The sequence below is a fragment of the Oryzias latipes genome, chromosome 7, assembly GCF_053564925.1.
Source record: "Oryzias latipes strain Hd-rR chromosome 7, Olatipes_Hd-rR_3.1".
Taxonomy (NCBI): Eukaryota; Metazoa; Chordata; class Actinopteri; order Beloniformes; family Adrianichthyidae; genus Oryzias; species Oryzias latipes.
In genome coordinates, this window is record NC_136243.1 from 6,119,075 (window position 1) to 6,138,098 (window position 19,024).

Here is a 19,024-nt window from a genome sequence, read left to right on the forward strand (position 1 = left end):
GATTTTTTTAAACGGGCATGCTGCAGGTGAAAGATGGAGCAAACACTTACTTACTTGTATGGTTAAGTAAGGGTATAGTGGGTGAAACGCCGGTGAGTCATATGTATTTCACATTTTAACCCCCCCAAACTCTGCACACTTCTTGTATGCAGCCTGCATGTTAGAAATGAGGAAATTAGACAATCAGAGTGTAGTTTTGTGGACATCCAACAGACATCTGGCATATCACATGTACACCGTGTGCGTGCAGCCAGTGCACGGACTACTTACGACTAGACAAAGCGTCACCCATATATCATAAGTTTGTGTCATTTACATAATCTCACAAATATGTCTCAATACAATTACCACACAAGAGACAATGTTACGTGCCATTTTTTACATGTCCTTTAATTATTTTTTATTTTACTGTATTTATCCCACAATGGGAAATTTGTTCTCCGCCTTTGACCCATCCCCTGGGGGAGCTGCAGCTGAACCACGCTTGGGAGGCAGTAAGGGTCTTGCCCAAAGGCCCTCACTGGGTGATGTTAATTGCTCGCCATTTATATGGTCATTGCACCATTACCATTGTTCATAGCTCCATTACCATTGTAATCGAGCCCTGGTTTCCTGCGTGGTAGTCCTTCACTTTACCAACCGAGCTATCCAGCTGCTAAACCAACAGAGCCACTTCTAAGATGCAGCCACTCCTCTCTACAACCTTCTACGGCCCCGGACAACCCAAAAAATCTGCAGCACCCGTATAGATCAAGCCCCCGATGGGTGCATGCGACTGAGCCATATGGTTTCCATCTATCTTCTTTCCGTAGGATCTTGATCTTTTAGGGGTTACACACAGATGGGCTGATTCAGTTTTCCAAAGAAAGACCATATTCCATCTAAAATTTTCTATATTGCAGGTCTGATATAACCATTCAGACCTTCATATGGATCCAAACCACTGCACTAATCAAAGATCAAAACAAATGCTTTGCGGTAGTACGTTGGTCAGTTTAATTTATTGCGGAACGAGTTTTAACTTGTTAATTTTTGTAGTAAAAGTTGCAGAGAGTCTTAATGCATAAAACACAACAGAAATAGTTTTTTTATTGATTCACAAGGGACACCAACAAAGCAGAGGGAGACACGTTTGGGCACTCTTCTACTGTTAGGATCTTACATACTGGACTAATTTTATATTATTTATTTTTACATCTAAGATGAATTTACACAACACAAAGTGTGGCATAAAGTGTCAGTTGAAAATAGAGATAAATCCTTGCATGTTTCCTGACAAATAAATCAAATTCTTTGCACATTTTCAAGAAAAGTAAATATTGACAAAGAAACAAAAAACCCAAAGCAAAGTCTGTGCCAACATGCTTCAAGAAAACGCAAACCTTAAATCTACAGATTTGTATTTTGGAGTTTAAAAAAAAAACATGTTTATAATTGTGCTGTTTGCACTAAACAGGCAAACAGCATATAGACAGCATCATTGCAGTCTAATTGTGTACATGGATTATTCTTTGCAAAATATTAACAAATGCTGAGAGGATTTTTCACACCACCTCTTTCTGATTCAGCAGAAAACTTTAGCAAAGCATCTACAAGATATGTCAAAAACCGTTCATCTAAAATGACAGATGTGATGGAAAAGCTGAAAACACAAGTGTCACACTCTCAATACATTAGGTGACACTGAAATTCGGGATTGCAACATGAAGTTTTCTGTGTCTGTAGAAATAGTAATGTTTGATTTATAGATTTATTATCAAGGTGATGCTAAGGGAAGAGAGAACTAGATGCTGACTAGAGTTTTCTCTCAGTTAACCCTTGTGCTATCCTAGGCACTTTAACATTGAGAGTTGGGTCATCTAGACCCACTAGACAGTGCTCTGAACCTTTTTTCTTCAATGATTTGTGATCTTCACTGGTGTCCATGGATTACACGAAATCTTTCCAACTTTATCCACCTTTGTCATGGTAGGGAGAACACGTCAATGTAAGGGTGGGGTCACCTAAGATAACACAAGGGTTAAAGACTTAAAATCCTTTTTGGGGAATCTTTGATTACTTCTACACTGTCACATGGAATTGTGCTTGTTGTCATGTCATCAGTCATCTCAGTCAGGACATGAGTTTTCACACACTGAATCACTCCACAGAAACATTAAAAACACAGATGGAATTTGATATTCAGACTAAATATTAAAAGGAAAAAGACTTTTCAAAGGGCGACTTCCTTCTAAAACTAATGATAGAACAACAACCTTTATACATATGTCTTGATTTTAGTTCTGGTTTAATAGCTGGAGAGAAAGATACACATTGAATGACAGTCGGATTCCATGTAAGTTTTAATTAAGGTACTTAAAAATACCAGTAGCTGCATTTCCATTGACCAGGATTTTGCGCAAATTATGGAAACATGACAATTTTGATAAAACTCGCATTTTTTGAAAAAAAAAGTGTATGCGGTTGGAGGAGATGGTTTTTTGGGTGTATCAAAATTGATACATTTCTCAAAACTGCAATGAAAACAAATGTTTTTAATTAAACAAGTCATGTGACCGCCGGATGACAATGTGCTTCTTGGTAGGAACTGGCGGCCTTGGTCACTTCAAAGCGGACACCACCAGAGGTTCCACAGCGTCACACAGCTCATCAAAAGTTGATCATGTCATGTGGAATTGTTGGCTCTGTAAAATCACCACCATTTCCCAAAACGGCTTCATCCGTAGCCCCTCCCATGAGTGAGGAGCTCGCCGCTCCACGGCCTGAAGAAGACGGCGAGGTCTTCTTTGATAGATGATGATGAGCGATAATGCCGTGGCAGAAATCTAAATAGTTTATTAAGGAATCTTATCATAAAGTGTTACCGCATTGGTAACGCTTTATGATAAGAGTCCTTAATAAACTATTTATAAGACATTAACAAACACTAGTAATGTTTTAGTAAGATGCATGTAAGTGCATTAATTAGCATTTGTAAATGTCTTACAACTGACTTACAAGTTCAAATAAGCTGTTTTTAACATTAAAATGTTCCTTAATAAACTACTTAGCATTTGTTAATCCTATTCACAAACTATTTATAAATTGCTTGTATGGGATTAATACATATATTAACAGTGTTCTTTTTAACAGTTTGAGTGTTTTGCAGCCCCCCAATCTAAAGTGTGACCAAACGGGGTGATCTATACAAGCCTTTGAATGGGGTTAATACATATGCTAACAGTTCCCATGATATGACTCAACTTCAAGACTACACCACCTGCATGAACGAGAACCTTCATTGATAGTTTGAGCCTCCTAAAGTGTGGGCTATGATGTGTTTATTATGGGATATTTTAATGTTTTTAGAAACAGCTTATTTAAACTTGTGAGTCAGTTGTAAGACATTTACAAATGGTAATTTATGTACTTATAAGCATCTTACTAAAACATTACTAGTGCTTGTTAATGTCTTATAAATATATTATTAAGGACTCTTATCATAAAGTGTTACTAATGTATCTGCTGTCAATCAAAGTTCTGTTCACATCCGTCGACATGTTTTTGAATCACGTGAGTTGGTTTGTGTTTATTCGCATAATTAGGATTTAATGGGGAAAAAAATTGTATTTTTTCAAAATTCAGAAGTTCAATCACGTTTTGTGCAGACGTGTAATGGAGACGTAGCTACTGATAGTTTTTGGTTACAGACCAATTAGAGGACATGCTGTAGGCTTGACATGCCCTCATCCAATGGAAAAGTTGCAAACATTTATAAAAAAAAAAACCTTTCTGAAGGCAAATATGGAATGTTGCCTAATAATCCTGGGATGGAATCACTGACTGTAAACAAGAACTGGACTGAGTGAATGTGACGTCAAAATGGTTTACTTCCAGTTCCAATGATAGGAAGTCAATACAATCGCCATTTATTCATGAAATGGACGGCACCATGTTGGAACCAGAAATCATCAGTAAGCAGTGACTGGTCTGACTTGGTCAGTCAAGGTTTCTATGGCAATCACTCTTCCCAATCGGTAGTAAACTTGTTGGAAGGCCACACCCCTATCACCTGAAAGGTGGCTCAGGAGATCCTGTCAATCAAACATTTTAAACATTGGATGCCAGACTAAATACTATTTTAGAGGCAACTGACTGGTCAGTTAACAACTTGAATAACCTTTACTACAAATTACAAATGACTGAGTAACAGCATTTTATTTCTCTATAAAAGTCTGTAGGATTGTGGTTGCTTGAAACAAGCGGCTACTTCCTGTTTGGAAGGCTAGGGGGAGGGGTCGCCCAGCCCAGTTCTCATATGCAAAAGCTGGATCACCTGAACCAGGTGCCAGGAGCTGGCCAACTCCTTACAACACAGATCTGAACCAGTAATCAAAAACAGAGAAATGAAAAAAAAATCAACACATTTCAAATATTCCCTTAATTTTGAAATTGGAATAGAACTTATAATCACCAATGAGATTCTCTCATTTATGCATTTTGAGATATTCACAGACAGCAGTTTTTTCCTTCTTTGGAAATCTAAGCTTTGAGAGGGAGTTTCTTTTTTCATGATTTTTGCACAGACTGTAAAATGGGTTTCAGTTGGCCTGAATGCATTAAAATCTCACATTTTTTTAATGTTGCCAAATAGCTGAACTTGCCCTAATTTTCATGCACAGCAGCATCTCGTCACTGCAGCACATCCTATTTTTCTCATCTGAGCAAACTGAATTCACCACCCGTTTCTTTAAATAACTTTACAGAAAAGCATTTAAACTTCACAGTATTAAGTCACGGTGGTCCTCTTTACATGGAATGCTGGATGAGGGACAGTTGGAGGATAGGGCTGTCACAGTGGGAGAAAGAGCAACCTTTCTAACCTGGCCATGAAATAAGCATTAGCCCTGCATTATCAGACAAACCATGCCTTAACTTGGTAGCCAAAAAACACGATGCACAGACATGGTTTATAGTTACAACCAGAGAAAAAGAGCAGATGAATTTGTAGAGAAAAAAAAACAACTATGCATACAGCTAATGTAAATGTGATGAGAAGCAAATTGGTGAGTAAAGACAAAAATCAGACTGATAGAAGATTTATGGTTCTAACTGGAAATAGACTGGATGACTGATGTGTCTTTAGCTTTGTCAAAGAAGACAGACGTCTCATTAGCGGCTTTCATCTTGGCCTGGGTGGAGCCCGGCGAGCCCTGGGCTGCAGTCGGTTGACACTCCTGACAGCAGCAGCAGCAGCAGTCCATGAAAGCCTGACCGAGAGCCTGAAACACAGATGGACACTCAGAGGGGTTTCTCTCAGACTCTCAGTCTCAGGCTTCCGCAGGCAGAAACATGACTTCATACATCAGCCTTTAAAGAAATTTTTCTGGCTATTCACTGTTAGCATGTGTTCCTGGGAAATCAGTATTTTAACCTTGTCACACGGACATAATAATTGGTCCTCTTTAACAACCTTAAAAGAAAACTAGTCTGTGAGGGACCGTCTGGTGCTCAGACGTCAAATAGGTCTTGAAGACTGGTGTGCTGCATGTTTTCCTGGTAACCTGCCCTTACAGCTCATTAACCCTTTGACACCAGAGATGTCATCTAAATAACACATTCCTTGGCATACCGTAACTCCTCAACCGTTCACACATTCGTCTGGAATCGAGTGATTCAGACGCAAAGAAAAGCGGTTTTTCATAGCAGCTTTGCATCAATGTGACGAAAAGCGGCTTTTCTCTGGAACAGAATCAGCCGACTTACGTTGACGGGATAGCGCTTCACTACTGTGAAGTTTCTACCCTCTACTTCAGAATCTGTTGGAATTATGTTGATTGCGTAAACGGTTGAAGAGTTATGGCAGTCAGAAGAATGTAAACACTGGAGATTAAGCGCCAGTGGAAAAGGGTTGAACACACCTGTCAGCAGCATGATGGTCCTTAAGGCTTGGAGTCCCTACCCCCAGGTGTGGTGCTAATGCTAATAGGAATTTCAATATGCAGACAAACTAGAATAAGTTTTTAACTTTTGACTATGGAGTCACAGATGAATGATTTCGTGTTATAAGTCCAGAACTAACAGAGAAAAGCCTTTAGTCGTCACATCTAAACGGCCCAAAAAAATAACCTTAACACAACAGACATCCCTTCAAAGATGTCTTGGCTAGTATTTCTAAGGAGCATCGCTTTTGCTAAAACTTCCCAACGGTTACATTAAATGCTTTCATCAGATTTTATCAGTAGTTCTATGGTTCTGCTTTCATCAGACTTACCTTACACAAACACAGCAGCAGTACAGGAGTTATTGAGCACTTGAAGAAAAGCAGGAAGTGATGCAGCAGTGCCAGCATGGAGGCTGTGTCTTCAGAAACGGTGATGTGCGTGTAGGCCAGCGTGATGTTGCAGACATGTTCAGGTAAAGCACAGAGGCCGTAAACCACGGCTAAAGCCAACAGCGTGCAGTTCAGCTGATGCTCCACTGCCTGGTGCTGCTGACGCTTCTGCCCGTCAGAGCGGTCTTCGAGGCCACGGGCCTTCTGGGTGGAGTTGGAGTCGCTGTTCACGTTGCGGGTAGCCATTTGGCAGAGTATAGTAAAGACCACAGGAAGGCAGAAGTAGCAGCCAAAACACCACCACATGCGACCCTAAAGGATAGATGGAAGGAGTCAGAAAAGGGATTTGTACTGTCTGTTGTTGAATTTAGTCTGGAAGTGAGAATTGCATTTAAAGCAAAAACAATAACTGTGGATTTATGCATAGAGATATAAATGGGCACATGGATGGATTTGTGTGGATGCAAGCATCCTACCTGGTGGTACCTGAGCAGCAGAGAGTGCAGGGAGTCAGGCAGGTAGAGGGCCAACGGAGATGACGGCGTGATGATGCAGGAATCTACCATGTGACTGGTGGACGGGGAAACTGCTTGGCTGAGTTGCCACAGAAAGATTTCGGGGCTGGCCAGCGTCACAGCAGTCAGCCACACCAGCAGCAGCTTCAGCAGCACCGACAGGCAGCGTTCAACCCGCCGACCATTTGACTGAGACGAGGAGGTGGCGGCGTGGAAACGAGCAATGCCAAGACAACAGAGGGTAAAGGAGGTGATACCAAGAGATACAACCTGTGGAGACAGAACCTCAGTGTTACGCTTCAGACGAGAACCAACATCAACCTTTTCTTCAAATGGCCTGTGAATTCTGTCCACAATTTATCAACATGTAAGCAATCAATGAAACTAAGACATAACTGACAAACGTTTCCATGCTTCATGTTTACATACATGTTTCCTGCAAGTGTTTTTTTTCTAATATGGTCCACAGTTCTGTTCAGAACTGCTGATCCAATCGTCTAATGCGGGCACAAGCATCTCACTAAATTAGAATTTAAATTGTGTTTTTATTAAAAGTCTTTAAAAAAGGAAATCTTTAAAAATCAAATAGAAAAAGATATGACAGAAAGAAGCAGAGAATATTTTTTATTCATTCTTCCAAAGAGTAAATATATAATGTCATCATTTTTACCACATCTCTTATCTCACTGGCATATTTATTTTTTTATGCTGGTGACACAAAGCTCTTCATGTCTTTTCCACAATAGCACTTCAAAATGACATTTTTCATTGTCCTCAAAGTCCTAATCTTCCCTTCCATCCTTTCCACACAACACAGCTTCACGTTTGACTGAGACCCTCAGCGCACATCCCCACCAAAACTGCAAGAGCTTGAAGGGTTCACCATCAACGACCAGCTAGGCTTTACAGACAACGTTCTGTCTGAAGGGCCCAAACAATCGGGCACCAGCATTAAGGTGCAAAATATAGACTAAGTTCCAAAACGTAGGTCACAAAACCAGGAATTTCTTTCTGTGAAGAGAGAGTGCTAACCACTGCACGACCATGCAGCCCACCTGTAGAACAGAAAGCCAAGTTAAAGTTGTAGGAAAAACAACATGACAAGGCAAAGCTCCGCCCACTCCAGGGATGGTCTGCCATCGCTTCTGTCCAAAAAAACAGAACAGTGGCCTTGGGGTAGAGTGACTGCCCTCAAATCGGAAGGTCAAGTGATCAAATCTATGACTGAGTCATATCAAAGGCCTCTTTCAGAAAAATGTGACACCATTGAAAGGAATATGAACAATGCTCATTGGCACTACTTAGAGGACAAAGTGGAATTAATATTTAAAAACCGATATGAGACAGACACTGCTTAAATGTTTGCATCCGTTTAAAAAAATGATCTAGCTTTTGACATTTTATTAATTTCATGAAAGAAATTTGAAGTAAATGGGCATAATTTTGAAAGAAAAAATACTAACAGACCAACTGCTTCACTCCTGTATGATTATTTCTCAGGCTTCCAGAAGATTGTAAACTGTGTTGAATTCATGGAAATACAACCCTGTAGAGTTTGTTGTTGTTTTCGTCTGATTTAAAGGTTTTAGCTAACAACTAGTGAAAGCTTAACTAAAATATTGAAGACTCGGGGTGTGAAATAAACCACATAATTATTTCAAAACAACTGCAAAGATGTACTGGTTCCTTAATTATCCATCGACTGATGTATCTGTACATGAACAAAATGATAACTGTGTGATTTTGAAAGAAAGTCCATTGAATTTTATGAGGACTAATGCTGATTCCGACCCGGAAAAAAGCTTCCACACACAGATGTATGCGGGCCATGGACTTCAGCTGCCTGGATTCTGTCAAGTGACTTTAATACAAGACGTGAGGCTAAGCGCTGGAGGAGCATCTTCTCAGATGAAAAAGACCCATATGTCTTTCAAAAACCAAGAGAATCCAAGCTGCTAAAAGTATACCGTGAAGTTTCTACATGCAGTGGATGTTGGGGGTCCCGTTTTCTGCTGGTGAGCCACAAAGTTTCATTTGGTTCACGATCAACACAGCCATCTCCCAGGAGGTTTCAGAGCACTTAATGTTCCCCTCTGCTTTGTGGATTTGGCTCACTGCCAAAGCACCAAGCCCAGGTTTTCAGACCAGAGTGTTGATGGATTTGCCAGCAAACTCAATGACCTGAATCCCACTGAGAGCCTGTGGTGTGATGCCAGGGGGAATATGTAACACACTGGACTCAACAGAGCTGAGCGGCTGACGGCTGCTACTGGAGGAAGCTGGATTTCCAAAACAACTCAGCAGACACAGACTTGTGGCCTTCATGCCACACTGCCTTGCCTTCCACAGTGGGAGTTAGAACCATATACTTATTGTTCCATTTCAGATTTTATGTTGGTAAAAAAAATGCAGATAACTTTGTGACTTAACTTTCTGATGTTGTGTATAAACAAAAACAAATGACCAGATCTACAAAACACGAGGGTGGTCTCCAAGGATGATGGATTGGTCTTTGATAGGGCTGCTGGTTCAGGTGGTGCTTTACCCCGTTAACTCAGATTAGGAAGGTCCTGGTTTAAATCCTGGCCAGTATTAGATGAAGTTTACATGTATTTTTTTCAAGCTTTCAGGTATTTCTTGTTTATGAGTGTGTGATTGTTTGTCTGCAAACAGAGCCTCTAATGAGCTGTCAAGAGTGCATCCTACCTTTAGCTGAAGACAGCTGGGATACATCCCAGAAACTACTGTAACCCTAATTTGGACAAGTGGGAATAGATGGTGAACATTGATTGATTGATTGATTGATTGATTGATTGATTGATTGAACCAGGTAGAAAAAAACAGTAACAAGTTAAAAACACAGGCACTGACAGATGGACTCCCTTTCTCTGCTACACAGAAAAGAATGAAAACATTGAAATGAAACAAGACCAAACGATTTTAGTTCAGTTTGGAGAGTAGGCAAAGCAGAGGCAGTAGAAACATGCAAATATTTCCACGATGAACATTGAACTTTGCAGAAGAGAACAGAGGAACTAAACCAAGCAAGGCCTTGTAGACCAAAGTCATTCATGCGTCTACCTTCCCGTGCTCAGAGAGGGCCGCTCAGCTCTGACACACAGTTCACAATGATGAGTGAGGCGACTACAACCAGTCAGATATTAAGTTCAAATTACGTAATTGTCTCATAAATCACTTATGATTTACATATAAACAGAGCAATAATCACTATGGTAATGTTGATTTACGTTTTCTTTGTGTGGTTTATTTGTACTTATACCATGGTCCGGGTGAATACTCAATTCTGATTGGCTGCTGGGTGTGCATTAAAAAGTGATAATCCATGGTGATATTGCACACTTAAAAAAGAAGTTCCGGTCACCTAGCTTAAATGTTTTTTATCACCGCGCTGGTTTCTTTAAAACAAACTTTAGTTTCATCATCTGGACAAAAACAAGCGGTTAGAGGTGAACTTTCTCTGTGAACTGATGCTTTATTAGACACATCGTGACTATTAGCATAGATACCACTTTCCATTGCCGACGCAGTCGAGGTCCGCGCCGGCTGAGCCAGCTAAGGAGCACGTTGTCATGGTAACATGCACCACATAAAAAATAGTCTGCTTTTTGTGAAAAAAGCAATCTAAACTGATCAAATAACAAGAATAAAGTACTAAAAACTGATGGAATATTTATTGATTGTGTAAGTGACCATGATATAAGCAGGTTAATGGCCTTTGAAGTTTCCATTGTCAGAAATTACGGTAACAGACTTTGCAGAAGTCGGATGGTTTAGACTTCCACGGTGTGGACTAATTTCTGATAATGCACACTTCATCTGCCAGTATCCTGTACTTCTATGCTTTTCACATGGTTCATTCATCATACATCTGTGAACATTTCATGTAAGGACAGCAACTTTTCTCACTTTTTCCACATACTTTCATGCATGACCAATTTTCATCTGTACAATATGCACAAAATGTAAGTAGTGGCTGTATGATATGGCTTACAAGTTTGAAACTGGGCAAATACAGCTATTTGCATTTAACCCCTTGAAGCTCCAGACTTACCTTACTTTAGCATCAGGACAGGGGTTAAAATAAGATTGTAAAGCTGGTCTGTGTGCTGAGTTAAAAAAGAACAGGATAATCCTTCCATTGTACATGCTAATGCTGTGTTAAAATTGTTTAGTGAACATAAAAGCAGCAGGCAACTATAGATACAAAATAACCATCCCAACTCTTAGCCATGTCACTTTGCTACTTATGCATTTCTGAAATAGCAGTTACTTCAGGGAACAGGTGAGGCACATTCTCAACAGTTCTCTGGTCCACCACGGGGCCACACGTTCATGCCAAAGGGAGGATTTAGAGTCACCATTTGACCTATGAAGCCTGTTTTTGGACTGTGGGAGGAAACTGGTGAAGACCCACACATGAACGAGGAGAACAAGATAACTCCACACAGAAAGGACCCAGCTGGGATTTGAACCACGACATTCTTGTGTTGAAGTGAAAGTGCTAACCACTAAACCACCGTTTTCACAATTGCATTGAGTTTTAAATGGACCCTGTAAAACAATCCAAGTGTCTTTGTTGGGAAAGAAGTGGTTTAAAAAAGCACGAGTGGATGAATGGATGAGTGGATTGGTGGATGTTTCTGTTGGCTTGTTCATGAACTGGAGGAATTTTATTTTTAGCCATTTAAAAAAGGCTAACTATGATCCAAATAAAGCAAATTGTAGATTTTGCTATGTGTAAGTTGTGTGTTTTTATGAATTATTGACCTTTTCTTCAGAAGATAATGGGAGACTGCTGTTTTTTTATGTCTCTTTTGCCTGCCATTTTAAAGTAAGACTCAGGGACATTACATTAAATCAGAGATAACCTCTAAGCTTTGCAGAACGGCATCAGTCAACCCCCAAAGCATGTTTTATAAAAGACACATCTCAGTTTAAGACTGCTGAAAACTAAATTTAAACTCAAAATTTTGTGTTCCTTTTTGTGCAACACAAGTTATGTTTAGTTTATCAATAATTTCACACAGAAATAATTAGCCTCATAGATGTTTGATTTGCAAATACAGAAAAAACTGACTTTAGTGAAGTTAAAACAGTGAAGTGATGACTTACCTACAATTTTTAATTTAAAGTCCCACTCCAATCATGGTATGATCTGCAATTATGCAATTTTTAGCCTAAATCAAATAACTTGTGTTTTTTTCTAGGACATAGTTACTTCAAAGCATCAGTAGTTAGAAATTTTCCTCCGAAAAAATGGACGGGATTGATGGCACAGAGCAACCCCACCCCCCTTTTCATCACCCATAACCGAGAGCTCTCCTGTTAACACGCTCTCCCACTAGCTTACAGCCCCTCACAACCCCGAACTAGCATTAGTGGTGCAAGAAAAGTTATGAGCAATAAGGGAGCTACCCAGCCGTACAGTTTAGATCCAAATTCCAGCTCAGACGTGGAAAACAAAGACGTTCACGGATCTATTCGTCCATCGGAATAGAGCAAAGCAGGGAGCTTTTAACTGCCGATTGTAGCTTCTACGTCGCACCCACAAGTATTTTTCAATTTCATTTTATCCTCTGCTTCTGACTCGCAACGATTTGAACAAGAAATTCTCAGTCATTCAGTTTTAAGCTGAATTTGTTTTTTATAAACATCCTCCGTTATCAGAAAAATGACACAAGAACATGTTAAAAACACAAAAGTACAATTTTCATTGGAGTGGGTGTTTCAGAAAATTCCAGAATTGCATTCACTGGAGGATTCCTTTGATTTCAAAACATCTAAACTCTCCATACAGCACAGACCTCTGGGTAACTTCCCCACCATTGACTCTTTTTGTTGTATTTTATTAATTTTATATACTAATATTTATTACAAACAAATACTTTTTCACTATTTGGTTTTTAAAGCAGCTAATTTAATTGGAAATCTCTGAGCTGAGCCTAAAGAAGCTGACAATAGCCTTAAGGACAGACGTTTTCTCTGGTTTTGTGTGGTGCTGTTTGTGTCTTCTGACCTTGTTTCTTACCCCCTCAAGGCCTCAGTTGTGATTTATCCACTGCTGTTTTTACATTTATTTTATTCTCCTGATGTCATGGTGTCTAAGTGTTTACAGTCAGATCATTGGTCCTGCTCGCCCTTTGACAGAAATCCTACCCACCTCCATATAAGGCACCATTCGGCAGGTGATGTCACCCAGGATCCTCCTGTGGGTAAGGTGGTTCAGGACCACGACTGGAAGGCAGAGCACTAGGACCATGAAGTCCCAGAATGCCATGCTAGCCAAGAGGTAGTTCCAGGCAGATCTCATGTAGTAGTTGTTCCAGACAATGCACATGACTGCCATGTTTGCCACTACTCCGACTGCCAGAACCAGACCAGCCAGGAACAGAACGGCATAGGCAACATACAAGCTCTCTGCCAGAGGGTAGAAAGGGTTAAAGAGTCCCGGAGCACCATCAGGGTTGGAGGAATTGCCCACAGACTCCACTTTTGTCATGTTACTGAACTCTGTAACTTGCGGTGTTGTCACCCATTCATTCTCAAAGGAGTGGCTGAAGGTGGACTGTTGCTCTTCTTCTTCTGCACCACGGGCCAGGCGGCGCTGGTGGTCCTGGTCCAGATCCAGCATCTCAGGCGGCACCATGCTCCGTTCAGAGGTGTGCATCTCGTCTAAACGTCTTCCCTGCCTGCTAGTCCACGTTTGCTGGGGTTTCACATCAAACTGCTCCGCAGTGCCGCTCTGCTGCTCCGGACGCTGAGCGGCATGGGTTGCATCAATGAGCAGCAGAGGCAGGAGCAGCCACAGCAGCAGGCTGACTGACGAAGCCATTAGACACAATTCAATATGAAATAGTATTAGTGACAGAGGCTGAAGGCTTTGGAACTGATTGAGAGAAATCCCAGGAGCACCTAAAGTTCCAGTGCTGAGGTTTAAAGTGATCAGCCTTTCTTTGGAAAAATTCCTAATTGTAAAAATGACCAGAGTTTCAGAGAAAAACAAAAAACAGGGAAAAAGAAGTAAAAATCCAAAGTTGTTTGTTATTCCGGTAAGAAGAAGGTCCTCGATCTTCTAATCCCAGACCTCCAACTTTGCTAACTTAAATCTGGTCTTGGTTTTCTCCCACCCATGAGTAATCCAAGCACAGGTCCAGGAGGAGGAGATGGGGGTAGCTCTGTGCTGTCTGAGCAGCAGAAAACAGAGGTACTGAGATTCTGAACCTCTGAGGGTCTCTGGGAACCAGCAGCCCTCTGGAGCATGGCTGGATGGAGCCTTTGTCAGTGCACAAACAGGCCTGGCACGCACACAAGTACACACATTACTCTGCACAACCATGCAGGCACATCTTCTTTTGCCCCTGTCCAAACTTTCTCACACAAGCTCAGCCTGTTACCATTTCAGTGCTACTGCCTCCTGGTGGTGGTTCTGGAGTGGAGATCAGATGAATTCACTGCAAAAACATAACCTGTGTGGAATCATTTGAAAAGTTGAAAAACATTATTATTGCCCAAGTGTGTGACAGACCATATTGTGATCTCATCAAGGGGGAAAAGTTCAAAATGGTACAAAAAGCAGCAGAAACAAAGGGAAAAGATCCAATAGACACAAACTGAGTCCAGGACCAAAATACACACACAGAACCACACACACCACCTCTGGCTTGAAAAAAGGATTCATATTCTTTTTTCCTTTTTGGATTCAAATTTGACCACCTGAACTTCCAAGAGAGCTCTACAAAATGTCCAGGTACACCCAGTCTGGTGAAAACAAACTTAATCAATTCTACCCTCCAACCGTTGACATCACCGCAGACAGAAGCCACCCTGATGAGAGACTGACAGATTCTCAGTTTATATTCTGGGACAGAAAGTGTTCATGGGGGGGTGGACGCCATTTAAAATTTCTTTTTAAGTTTAACACAAAAACATAGAAAATAAAATGCAATAGACTTTAAGTCACTTTACTGCAGTACTTCTCAAATAGTGGGGTGCGTCCCCCCTAGTGCAATGCCAGGGGGGAGGGGCGCGCGGTAGTGGCGGTTTTGGGCACAGGTAATACGGGCAATTGTCCGGTGCGTAAATTTAACGTGGGGGCGGTGGTGACAGCGGCCCAGTGGGTGGGAAAAAATCTGTGCCACTCGTGGTTTCCTAATGTCTGTTATATGACAGAGTTTGTAACAGCCTGAAACTGTGAACTGCCGTCCCTGCAGCTGCTCCTGACTCCCGTCACACAGAAGGAAAGGGGAACGGGGTAGTGGGCTCAGGCTGCCAGGTGGAACGGGGCAAGCGGAGCGCTGCTTGTTGCACAACACCTGGATCATCTTGTGCCTTTAGATGACTCAGCTCATGCTAATAATGTCATTCTTTATCAACTATTGTAGACATTTTGATGACATGTCTTTATTTTCCATAAATGTATTCTTTGTCTGCCTGTCGTTTAATTGGTGTCAGTATTAGACAGAAATAATGCAGGTAATGCAGGAAAACAGCTGCACTTTATGAGTTTATAAGTAAACAATCCATCATGTAGAAAAAAATCAGTACAATGTTTTTTACCTATTTCTTCAGACTAAAACTGTTAAATCTATTGGTGCCACTGTGTTAATGTTTCAGATCCATTTACATTTAATATTATTTATTGACTGAATTATTATCCTCAGCATCAAATGGTTCAGTTGGTCAAACTGTTTCTGGTTTAAATAAGGACTGACAGATCTTTTTTATTTTAGGCACTTTAAGCTTCTTTTCTGTTTTAGACAAGAACAGGGTTTCTGTGGCTAAATAAAGTTAATATTTGTTGAAAGTGGATTTATTTAGCTTTTTTCTTTTGTTAATGTTAAAAGATACAATTTTAGTTATACTTATGCAATTTTTATAGATACCAACCTAATATATAGTCACCGCCGAGAGTGTGTGAGTGGGATGGGGGGGTTATGGGGGTGGGGGGTTGGTTGGGGCGCAAAACATTTTCTTTTTCCTAGGGGGGGCCTTGCAAAAAATATCTGAGGAGCACTGCTTTACTGTAATGTAAAGTTATAACAGGCAAGGACCTGAAATTTAATCTTTAAATTGAATTCTCAACCACATTCTCCAATTACAAACCAAACATCTTTTCAGCCTCCCCCTTTTACCACAAAGAGTCCGCCTTCCTTTATCTTATTTTTACGTTTAGCTTCAATGTTTCCTTCAGAAGTGGGGATGAGTGCAATGTTGAACAACCACAGTGCATTACTTCCTAGCAGGTTGACTGGACATTCTGGAAACATGAGGACTGATAACTCACAGCTGGTTCCACAAGGATCTGTTAGTTGCACTAACTCTGACTGAGAAATATACACAGTTTCACCATTAGCTGCTTTCACTGGAACTCGCGTGGCTGCAGGCTTTGCTCCTGGAATTGGTTCTTTGATAGCTGTCCTACATGCACCTGGGTCATACAAAAACACAATTTCTTTTCCATTTATCCTTAATTTAACTTCTGGTTTAACATCTGCATAAGCCAATAAATCCTGGAAGTTAATCAACACCTCATCATTTCTATCTGACTCATCATTCTGCTTTTCAGGGAGTCCTGTATTAGAAAATGCAAGGCCCCCTGTCCCCTGGCGTAGTCATGCTTGTTCTTTATTTCATGGCAGCCCCGAGCTATGTGTGCTTCCTTTCCACAGGTCCAACAACCTGGGAAGGGGTAACCTTGAGCCCCTCTCTGACGTCCTCCTCTATGAAACCTCTTCTGTTACGTCCCCTAAAACCTCCCCTGCTTCAGCTGCCTCCACCATGATAAAACACTTCTTCTTCTGTTCCTCCCTCAAAGAATGCACCTGCAGTTTTTTTGTTTCTCTTTTCTTTCACTACCTTTTCAGCGTGTAGAGCGTGATTCACATACTGTTCCACTGTTCCCGTGGATAAGTCAATGTAATGTTTTTGTACCCAGCTTCTAATTGCATCTTTTGATCCAGCATGTAGAGCATTTTTAAATTGCTGCTGATAGGGCCCATCTGCTCGTCCATCATCCTCTAAACCAAAGTGAAATTTAAAAGTAGACATCATGCGTAGTCTGTAATTATCAAAGCTTTCCTCATCCTTTTGTCTTATTCTACCAATCTCTGTGTAGTTAGCTCTGCGTCTAAAACGCGCCACTACTCTGTCCCTTAACCCTTGAACTCTTTGCTCCAGTAGGCCTGAACCTTGCATCACAATAGGATGCCAATCTCCCTGCACATAATGCCAATCCGGCCCCAAAGCGGCCATCCACACCTGCTGCACTTCCTGACCATTCAGATGGTATGATCGTCTCAAAATTTCTATGTCCTGCACAAACTGATTCACATCTGCTTTGTAAGAAATGACACCTTCTATAACTTTCTTAACATCTTCCATTGTCCATGTTCTATACACTAAAATAGTCGGGGGTTGATCATCTCCTGCCTGGGGGTTTGCAACCCGGATCATTGGAAATGATTCTGTCATTGATGATGTTTCTTCAGGTGCAGAGGAGAGAGGAGAAAGTCCCTCTCCCAATGATTTTTACCACTGTAATTTCTGCTCTGTCTGTGATCTAGTCATCATTCCATTCAAAAACACTTGTTTTTTTAACAGTTCAAAAACACAGGCTGCAAATAAAGTGATTTGCAAAACACAACAACAACAAACAAACAGCAAATGCAGCTATTTGCAAAGAAAATCACAGTAACATTCACACACTCTATACTTGACTTATTTATAAATGCTGGCTTTTTAATTATCTTTAATTCTTACAGCTCAAAGTTTTGGTAGTAGGATTTTTTATTTCAAATCTATACATACAAATATTTATTATTTTATTTAACACAGGATTTCAAGGATCAAGGATTTCACCAGTTCCAACAAAGGGTTGACTCACCTAGGAGTCAGCTGCGGCCACAGTCTCCTGGGGCCCACCACGCTAGCTGGAACCCTCAGGTATATTGGTATCCTGCTTGATATTTATGCATTTGTAGTGCTGTCCGAATCTACAATTCCAAAGTGCCCCAGAAATTTCCCAGAAGTCTTTGCAAAAAACCAGCATGCGCCGATGCTCACTAGATTGGCTAATGTAGACCACGATGCGTTGCGTTTGAAAAATTTTTGCAAAGAAAATGTATTAAAATGTATTTTTTAATAAACTATCAGCGTTTTTATCTTCAGACAACAGTGGATTCATAAATAATGATCGCAAAACGCTCATATCAATGAGATTTTTACTTTGTGAAATCGATTACATCATATTCCCAGTTTAAAAAAAGAGGTCACAAGTAGTGAGCACTACAAAGCCCCGCACTATAGAGTTTTTTAGTAGTTAGGGGTTAGGGTGGGAATTTGGACTCATAGAATATTTTTTGACTCAGCTACATGGAATATTGGCCCATGCTGCAACACCTGACTGACACATCACTGCCACCAAGCAGTGGGAGGCTGCATTCAGGTCCAGCAGCCTTCGCGGCCTCCAGATTCAGAATAGATATTTTTTTGTGGCCCACTAGTTGGCTCTCACAGACCACAATTGGGGCGCGGCCCCATGGTTAAAAATCACTGCTCTATGGCAACAACGTCATTAACATGACACATGATGACATATGATGACATGACAAATGATGACATATGATGACATATGATGACATAACGTATGACACATGATGACATGACAAATGATGACAAATGACATGATATATGACATATGACATCATCACAGAAAATTTCATATATAGACCCTGAAACTGACAAACATTGTAGAATCCCTTTGAGCCAATACACTCAGCAGGTTTTCTGTGAACAAGATATTTCTTTGTGAGCTTCATCGTCACACCCTGAAGATTTCTTTTTTGTTCAGTCTTCATCATGACTGAGAGTTCATTTGAAGTGCAGGAAAACTTCCTTCTTATCGGCAATAAAGGCTCCTATTTGGTAGAAAAGTTTCTTGGTGAAGGAACTTTTGGAAAAGTGGCAAAATGCAAGAATCTGTCAACAAACAAAGAAGTGGCCATTAAAATAATCAAAAACGGCTTTGATAATGCAGGAGAAAATGAATTAAAAGCCCTGATTGAGATTTCCAAACTTGACGCTGATGAATACAACTTGGTCAAGTGTGTCGACGTGTTCCTCTACAAAAGCCACGTTTGCATCGTTTTTGAAATCTTGGAGCAAAGCCTTTATGACT

General features: G+C 40.7%; 1 protein-coding gene across 1 annotated transcript; it reads right to left on the bottom strand.

Annotated features, from left to right (window-relative positions):
* Nucleotides 1-1,060: 1,060 nt before the first annotated feature.
* gpr37l1b (G protein-coupled receptor 37 like 1b) lies at nt 1,061-14,156 on the bottom strand. Its single transcript, XM_004086327.5, has 4 exons — nt 13,010-14,156; nt 6,790-7,098; nt 6,254-6,625; nt 1,061-5,261 (listed from the first exon to the last, which is right to left on the bottom strand). Exons 1-4 carry the CDS (start codon nt 13,679-13,681, stop codon nt 5,088-5,090), a joined length of 1,527 nt encoding a protein of 508 aa, XP_004086375.1. The 5' UTR covers nt 13,682-14,156; the 3' UTR covers nt 1,061-5,087.
* Nucleotides 14,157-19,024: the final 4,868 nt, after the last annotated feature.

What these genes read in the sequence shown, in the direction of transcription:
- gpr37l1b (XM_004086327.5), bottom strand. Translation starts at nt 13,681, where the DNA reads ATGGCTTCGTCAGTCAGCCTGCTGCTGTGGCTGCTCCTGCCTCTGCTG. An exon ending in GAATGGTGCCTTATATGGAG is followed by an intron (nt 7,099 to 13,009) that starts GTGGGTAGGATT and finishes CTGTCTCCACAG; the next exon opens with GTTGTATCTCTTGGTATCAC. An exon ending in TGCTGCTGTGTTTGTGTAAG is followed by an intron (nt 5,262 to 6,253) that starts GTAAGTCTGATG and finishes TCTGTGTTTCAG; the next exon opens with GCTCTCGGTCAGGCTTTCAT.